The sequence below is a fragment of the Stigmatopora argus genome, chromosome 22 (assembly GCF_051989625.1).
Source record: "Stigmatopora argus isolate UIUO_Sarg chromosome 22, RoL_Sarg_1.0, whole genome shotgun sequence".
NCBI classification, from domain to species: Eukaryota; Metazoa; Chordata; class Actinopteri; order Syngnathiformes; family Syngnathidae; genus Stigmatopora; species Stigmatopora argus.
The window spans coordinates 12,736,339-12,744,408 of NC_135408.1; the positions used below are offsets into that span (position 1 = coordinate 12,736,339).

Below are 8,070 nucleotides of genomic sequence, written 5' to 3' on the forward strand. Positions count from 1 at the left end.
GCTCGCAGACACAAGTGGACGTTTTGGAGACGGGACGGCAGGCGGTGGTTCCGAGTCATCGTCGGGACGGGACGGGACGGGACGGACTGCGCAGGACGCCGACTGACTGCGGCGTTTTGGGGGAGGAGGGGCGGCCGTCCCTCCCTCCCTCCGTCCGTCCGTGCCTCCTTCCGTGACTTCGACGGCGCGTCCCCTCCAGCGATGTGAAGCGAGTCATGACGACGAGTCCGCGAAGGACGACGGCTACGCTGCAGCTGCGGAGGTCCATCAGCGAGCAGCTGAGGGAGTCCACGGCCAAGGCGTGGGATCTGCTCTGGAGGAATGTGCGCGAGAGGCGACTGGCAGGTCAGACTCCACTTCGCTCCCTCCAAATTTCTTTGCCTTTCTTTTATTGATTTGCCTTGGTTTGCTCGCTGGCTGACGTCACGCTTTGCAGTCGAGTGGTCGCCGCGTTTGGCCAAGGTCAATGTCACATTTAGCCAGCGGGCCGGGCCATCATCCCGGGTTTCACATGCCGGCTCGCCTCGTCAGCGCATGCGGGGGACGGTGTCAACTATTCCTCGTGCGCGTCAATGCGCCAACTTTAAGGTGTCAGGGAGGGGAGTGAGTGGGTGAGGGGGGGAGTGAGCGGGTGAGGGGGGTTCGACGACGCCTGGCGAGTTCAACTGCTCGCCACTTGGACGTCAGATTCACAAAGTCACCGCTTTTTTCCAACTGCCAACGATCCTCTGCTTATGGCCCCCAATGACCCTCTAAAGTGGCGAGAGAAAGATTGAATCTGGTGTATTTTGGGCTCAGCTCAGACAATCCCATCCAATATTTCAAAATGTATTTTTTGATCAAAGACTTTTCTTGTAAGAATGAAAATAAGACCATTTCATACGCTCGCAAACAACGGCGGCTCATTCTCGCCGACGCGCCCGCCGTGCGCTCTCCCGGCAAAGGAACGCCCCCCGGAGGCCGGCCACCGCAGGTGAGCGGCGGGAGCGACGCCATTGGTCGTCGGGAAGCGGTGGGATGGCCCGGCTCGCGGCGAGGGCACGTCCCAGGAATTTGGAAGGAAGGAGTGCCGTTTTGCCAGGGAATCGCGAGGAGAAGCCTCACGCGCGGCCATGGCGGAAGAGGAGGCCGCTAGGCCGTGTGGCAAGGGAAGGCGCTCGGAGGCCGCGACCCCCGCGTACGACCTGGAGACGCGCCCGCGGGCCGCGGACGGCGACGGCCGAGGGACGTGCCCGGGGACCTCGGACGCGGCGGAGGACGGAGGGACGCGCCCGGGAGCCGCCGGCCCGTCCGACAGCGACGGCGAAGGGACGTGCCTGGAGGCCATGACCCCCGACGGCCAGGACCACTACCTGAGGCTGGGCCCCACCCCGCGACGGCGCTCGGCCCTGCGCCTGTCGCGCATCATCGCTCGAAAACAACTGCTGCAGAAGCTGGAGCGAGGTAGGCCCCTCGGATCTCCGGCCTTCCCGTCCGTTTGGACCAAAGTCAAGACGGAAGACCATGGCGATGGCAATGGCGATGGCAATGGCGATGGCGCTGGCCGCTTGATTGTTTACAATGGATTGAGCACGTGTGGATTGAAGCCATTGTTTTCACGGGCTTCATCACTTCCCGCGCTTCCCGTCACGTGACCCCGTAGCTTTTCCTCCAGACAGAAAGACAATAGGGCCACGTAGATAGAGACATCCCGACGTGCCGGCTCTTGTCGCTTCCCAAAAAAAGGGGAAAGACGTGGAGGAGGCGGGGCCAGAGGGAACGGGGCTGCCTGAAAGCAGTTGTGGCTCGCCTGCTCGCTCGCTCGCTTGCTTGCTTCGTCGCCCCTTGCTGTCTTTGACTTTGCCTTTGGCAGGCGCCCTTAGGGTTAACCCGAACTCCCCTGACAGGCACTCAAAAGAATCTTCTATTCTTCCTCGTGAATGGCCGTTCCTTTGGCACGCCACCCCGTCATCCATTCACATCTAAGGCGTTGAAGGATGTTTTTTTGCATCATGTAGGCGCCTGAGCCCCCCCCCCCAAGCTCATTGTAGGTGGAATGACTTGCACCGTGGGACAGGCGGAGGCCAGGATTAGGCACCCCATGTGTGCGTCCGCTGCTAATTCATCTCTTGATTAAATTCTGCTGATGAATAAGCCAAGAACACACACACACACACACTTTTTTCTCTTGATGTAGCACCCGTTTGCACCTTAACCCCTGCCATGCTGAAAGATGATTTATTTTTATTTCATGTAGGCCACAAAATGCCATTTGCACTCCCACCGACGCTAGCTGGCTACGTTAGCGTTAGTTAAGAATCCCATCCGGACATCCTGCTTTCCCACTCGCCACGTGGCTCTCGGGAATTCCCAGAGTGACGCCGAGCAATGTTTCTCCCCCCCCCCCACGTCCGAGCGGACGGGAAGGGCCGGCTGTGTGTGTGTGTGTGTGTGTGTTTGTGTTGTAACGCCGCTGACTTTCCCGCCTTTCAGAGCTGGAGGCCAAGGAGGCGTGCGATTGGCTGAGAGCTGCCGGATTCCCTCAATACGCACAGCTTTATGAAGGTACGTGCCTCTTTTCTTCCCATTTTGCTCTTTATTTCCACGTTGAGGAGGCGGGGAGGGCGTCGACTGGACGGACGGACGGACGGACGGCGAGGGTCACGGGAAAGGCCTTGTTTGGGGCTACTGGGAAGCTCACGGCGCTTTTCCCCCGGCTTCCCGTCACTTTCTCTCCCGTGGCTTTCGGCAAAGAGGAGACTTTCCCACAGCGGCACCACTTTGAGCAAACCAAAATAGCTTTTACCAAAAGGCAGCGCGTGCCGGTTTGAAGCCGCTCGTCACCGCAGGTTCCAGTTCCGTCTTTGTGCCGCTCCCTCCATCAGAATCGCAGTTTCCCCTGGATATCTCGCTAGTGAGAGGGGACCATGACTTCTTGGACGGCGACCTGGTGGAGCCCCTGTCCCGGTAAACTTCTCGTCTCCTTTGAAAGTTCTCCAGCGGACCTCGTACCCAAGTAACATTGTGTTTGCCCGTTGCAGGCGTCTCGACACATTGAACAAGTGCGCCGCCATGAAATTGGACGTCAGCCACCCCAAAAAGAAAGTAAGATTTGATGGGTTCCAGGGTTAGGGTTAGGGTTAGGGTTAGGGTTAGCGTTTCGCCAACGGGATGCTTCCCTTCCATCCATCCGCCCATCCGTGCTAAGTGGAGCGAATCCGTCCGCAGGGCCACGACTGCGATGAAGACCACCCGATGGCCATCAGCCAGCGTTGGACGTTCGAGTGGAGTAGCCGCCGCTGGTCCCGCCTTCAGGACTTCCTGTCGGAGGGTGCGGGCGAGAGCGCACCGAGCCGGCCGAGCGAGCGGGGGCCTCCGGCCGGAGTCTCCTCGGCGGAGGCCCAGCCCCGCCACCTCCCGGGCTACAACTCCCTACCGCTCCGGGGCGGTCGCCACGGACGGGCGGGCCGCAGCAGAGCCAAGGACTTCCTGCGCCGCATGGAGCTGATGCGCACCTGGGGGCCGTCCACCACGCGCAACAGCTCAAAGCGCGGGGCCACGCCGGCCCTCGGCGAACCCGGCCTTCCGGGGGAGGAGCCCCCGGCCCCGCGGGTCCCGCAGCGTACCCCCGTCGGCCGGTCGGAGCCCGAGCCGGCCGGGGAGGACGCGCCGGCCCCAAGCCCGCCCCCGGAGCCGGCCCGCGGTTCCGGCCGGCCCTCGCCGTGGCACGGCGACCCCGTCCGGTGGGCCGGCGAGCGTCATCCGGAGGAGGCGGATTCTCCCGCGTGGGGCCCGAGGAAGCACTTCCGCTCGCACGAAAGCCTCCTGGTCCACGTCCCCAAAGACCACAAACCGGGCACCTTCCCCAAAGCCTTGTCCATCGAGAGTCTGGCGCCGGGGGTAGACTCCGGCGATCCCCCCGTCTCCGATCCGGACGTCCGACGGCGCCGGCCCTCCCGAGCGAGAGCGCCCCGGGGCAGCAGAGTCAGCGTGTACGACAACGTCCCCGGCTCCCACCTGTACGCCAGCACGGGGGACCTGCCGGATCTGGAGAAGGAGGACGGCCCGTTCCCGCACTTGGACGACATCCTCCGGCACGTCAGCGGCCTTCAGCAGATCGTGGACCGCTGGAGCCGCGGCGTGCTGGCCGAGGGCGGGACGGAGGATGACGGCGGAGGCGGGACGTCGGGTTCCGGCGAAGGCGGGACGTCGGGTTCCGGCGAAGGCGGGACGGCGGCTGACGGCGACTCCGTCGGGACCGGTCGGGACAGAAGGGATTCCGGCGTCGGTACCGATCGGGACAGAAGGGATTCCGGCGTCGGGGCCTCCTTGACCAGACCGAGGTAAGACCCGAAAGATCCAAAAATCCAGCCAGGTTGCTGGACAAAAGGGACGGGACGCCCCGACAAAGCCGGCGCCGTCTGGGAAAGACGGATGGAACGGAAGGCCGTACTAGCGCGTGTGTGTTTCCCAGGGCGCGTGGGCCCGGTTTGAGGAGCGGGGACGACCTCGGGCGGCCCCCCTCGCGGCTGCACATCGACGGCCAGACGGCGGCTCAGCTGGGTCTGCTGCACAAGGTTTCCTTGCTGCGCCTGACCGCCATCATGGAGAAGCACTCCGTCTCCAACAAGCACGGCTGGACCTGGTGGGTACCGGCGGGGGGGCCGGGCCTCCTCGCGGGACCCCTCAGTCAGATTTTCCAGCGTCACAAAAAGCTAACCGCCGTCCTTCAACCGGAGTCGATAAGACGCTCAAGCGTTGGCTCCCGCGCGCCTTTGCTGGCAGGTCCGTGCCCAAGTTCATGAGGCGCATCAAGTCTCCGGAGCCCAAAGAGCGGAGCGTGTTCGGGGTCCCGCTGATGACGCACGTACGACGTTGCGGCTTCCCGCTGCCCCTTTGCCTCCAGCAGGCCCTGGCCCACCTGACGCGCCACTGTTTAGACCAGGTAGAAAGCAAGCGCCAAACGTTAGCCGCTACGGCTAAAATCCCCACGGCGCACTGGGCCACAAAAGCGAAATCTGGCGCCCCACCAACCCTTGACTAAAGCCGGCGCCTCCGTCCTCCTCCAGGTGGGCCTGTTCCGCAAATCCGGCGTCAAGTCTCGCATCCAAGCGCTGCGAGTCCAGTGCGACTCCTCGCCCGACCGGGTGGACTACGAGCAGCAGTCGGCCTACGACGTGGCCGACATGCTGAAGCAGTTCTTCCGGGACCTCCCGGAACCGTTGCTGAGCAATAAGCTGGGAGAAACTTTCCTCTACATCTACCAGTGTAAGTAAGTGGGCAGCTCCGCGCCACCTGGTGCCGGGCGACCGACGCTTTGCTTTGCCTCGCCCCTCCTCAGACGTTCCCAAAGAACAGCGTCTGCAGGCGGTGCGGGCGGCCATTTTGTTGATGGCGGACGAGAACCGCCAGGCGCTGCAGACGCTCCTCTACTTCCTGCGCGACGTGACGGCGCAGGTGGCCGAAAACCAAATGACGGCCGCTAACCTGGCCATCTGCCTGGCGCCGTCCCTTTTCCACCTGGGCCTGACCAAGACGGAAACGCCGTCGCCACGGTTTGCTCCTCGCGTTGGCCATTTCTCCCGTCGCATTTCCGCCCGTGCGGCTTCTGGCGCGCCACTCAAGTGACCGGAAACCTTCTGCCCGTTTGTGTCCGTTCCCCGCCACCCCGACCGCGCCGAAGCTCCATCCAGAGGAAGTACGCCGGCGGCCGACCGGACCAGAAGGACCTGAACGAGAACATGGCCGCCACTCAAGGGCTCGCTCACATGATCGGCGAATGTCAGCGCCTCTTTCAGGTCCACTCTTTTCAACACTTGTCTGTCTGTCTGTCTGTCTCCCTCTCTCCAATGAATATGTTAGGTCAACCCCGTGTCGCTCCATACCTTTTTTTGCTCGTCGTGTCGATAGCGTAGCGATAGTCCTTTGACACAGAAACCCACATTTTTTTTGCTAGAACTACGCAATGACCATGTACTCGCTCACTCGTTGCCGTTTGTAACAAATTCATTTCAATTCTCCGTAGAAGTACGGAAATAGGTCCTCGTCTACCGTCGGCAGTACGACCGGTCTGCAGTTCTTAACGGTGGGGTGGTCCCGCAGATCCCAGAGGAGATGGTGAGCCAGTCCCGTAACTCCTACGTGGAGGCCGAGCTCCGGGCGCCGCCGCTGGACCGGCTGGGCAAGGCCCCGCCGGAGGATGTGGACAAGGAGGAGGACGACGATGACAACGGTGACGAAGAGCTGGAGGAAGGATCTCATCGCGCTCACGTGGAGAAGCTGATCCAGGACCTTCTGAAGGAGACCAAAGACAAGAGTAAAGCGTGGATATGTCGACCCACAGGAGAACTCACGGAACTGGCCTTCAAAAAGGTGAGCAACAATTGACCGGATCACATGTTGAGATATACACACGCCCGCGCACACACGCACGCGGAGACACACACACACACACACACACACACACACACACACACACCACACACTCCAGCAACCTAACTCGGGCCTTCCTCAGGTAGCCGACGGCAACCCTCTCCGACGGTGGCGCGTCAGCACGGAGGTGGCGGCCGCCCCCGATGAGGTTCTGCACCGCCTGCTGCGAGAGCGCCCCCTCTGGCAAAGCGAAGTACAGCAGGAGAAGGTGGTAGAAACGTTGGACGAGCAAACCGACGTGTACCGGTACAGCTGTCGCAATATGGCGCCGCAGCCCCGCACAGACTTTGTGGTCCTCAGGTAGGACGAGGCCGGGCGTCCAAAGTGCCCCCCCCCCCCCCATTTTTTACACGCGCGTCGCCATCCCTCAGGTCCTGGCGTCGCGATAGCGTCAAAGGCTGGATCGCGTTGGCCTGCGTGTCGGTGGACCACGACGACTGCCCGCGTGCGTCGGCGGCGGTGCGGGCCGTGGTCCTGGAGTCCCACTACCTGCTGGAGTCGTGCGGCGCTCCGACCAGGACCCGCTTGACGCACCTTTCCAGAGTGGACCTCAGGTACGGCGAAGCGACCCCCGTCTTCTCTTTCCGATTGGCCCCGCTCACTTTCTCGTGTGGCCTGCAGGGGGCGCGCTCCAGAGTGGTACAACAAGGCGTACGGGCACCTGTGCGCCAATGAAGCGCAGAGGATCCGGGCTTCCTTCCTTGACGCCGTAGAACCCGCCCAGTAGTTACGTTTCGACGGATTCGTTTTTTTTTTTCTCGTCCTGATGCCGTGAACTTTCTGTACTGGCCTCTGCCCGAAAAGGTAGAGGGGAAGAAAAAGAAAGTCGCGCGCTGCTTTGCCGTCATGTCTAAGACATGCCATCGTCTCATAGCTTCTGAGAAGCATTGTGTGTGTGTGTGTCTGTGTCTGTAGTGTGTTTGCGAAAGGAGGAGGAGCCTGCGTGAGAGTAGACCTGTGTGACCTGTGAGAGAGAGAGAGAGAGAGTGCCTGTTGTAAATACAAATAGCTTTTCAGGGTGTTGCTATCATATTGATATGCTAACAATAACAAACAAATGCTTTAGAGCTGCTAGTGGCTGTTACACTAAAGCTGGGGTCGGGAAGCTAAGGCTCGTGAGCCAAATGCGGCTCCTTTGATGGGTGCGGATGGCTCTCTGCTAAAATGTGGAACGCGCTGAGTCCAGAACACACCAATAGTAGCATTGCATTTCCACGCCTTTACCTCTAGGGATGTTTTAATCAACATTTTTTTTTTTCATTCCACTCCCCTTTCCATGCATACTGTCCGTGACACTCGTTGATTAGCATCAGCGTAGCAATGTTGCACCACTTTTTGTACTTTAAAAGTGCACACATTTTCATGTAGTTTTACTTTTCAATTTTCAATGTGTCTCAAGGAACATGATTTTAAAATATGAATTGCATACGGCTGTCTCTTGTCAAATACGTGCACTAAACGGTGCCCCCACGTACGTGCATCGCAAACGTATCATCTTGGATTAAAGTCGTGCCCTCCCAAAACCCGTTCCTTTCTTTGTGCGTTCATGGGGTTTGTTATTTTGTCGTATTCGTCTCTGGGATCCATTTCATGGTGTATTTATCGGTTGCCGTATATGTTGATAAACGTCCGAACCTTTTGAACTAGTAGCGAATGAAC

At 60.3% G+C, this 8,070-nt stretch overlaps 1 protein-coding gene across 2 annotated transcripts; it reads left to right on the plus strand.

Moving 5' to 3' along the window:
* The first annotated feature begins 125 nt into the window (after positions 1–125).
* On the plus strand, positions 126–7,948 carry LOC144068400 (stAR-related lipid transfer protein 13-like). Of its 2 annotated transcripts, none has more exons than XM_077592920.1 (14): positions 126–345; positions 2,473–2,544; positions 2,865–2,946; positions 3,021–3,084; positions 3,208–4,322; positions 4,454–4,624; positions 4,765–4,924; positions 5,049–5,247; positions 5,321–5,534; positions 5,663–5,777; positions 6,082–6,351; positions 6,494–6,711; positions 6,783–6,965; positions 7,033–7,948. In XM_077592920.1, the coding sequence occupies exons 1-14, from the start codon at positions 216–218 to the stop codon at positions 7,136–7,138; spliced, it is 3,099 nt and encodes a 1,032-aa protein (XP_077449046.1). In that variant the 5' UTR covers positions 126–215; the 3' UTR covers positions 7,139–7,948. The 2 variants fall into 2 exon arrangements, with proteins under 2 accessions (XP_077449046.1, XP_077449045.1); XM_077592919.1 differs by lacking the exon at positions 126–345 and adding an exon at positions 657–1,443.
* The last annotated feature ends 122 nt before the right edge of the window (positions 7,949–8,070 follow it).

What these genes read in the sequence shown, in the direction of transcription:
- LOC144068400 (XM_077592919.1), top strand. Translation starts at nt 1,113, where the DNA reads ATGGCGGAAGAGGAGGCCGCTAGGCCGTGTGGCAAGGGAAGGCGCTCG. An exon ending in GCCTCCTTGACCAGACCGAG is followed by an intron (nt 4,323 to 4,453) that starts GTAAGACCCGAA and finishes TGTGTTTCCCAG; the next exon opens with GGCGCGTGGGCCCGGTTTGA. An exon ending in ACAGACTTTGTGGTCCTCAG is followed by an intron (nt 6,712 to 6,782) that starts GTAGGACGAGGC and finishes GCCATCCCTCAG; the next exon opens with GTCCTGGCGTCGCGATAGCG.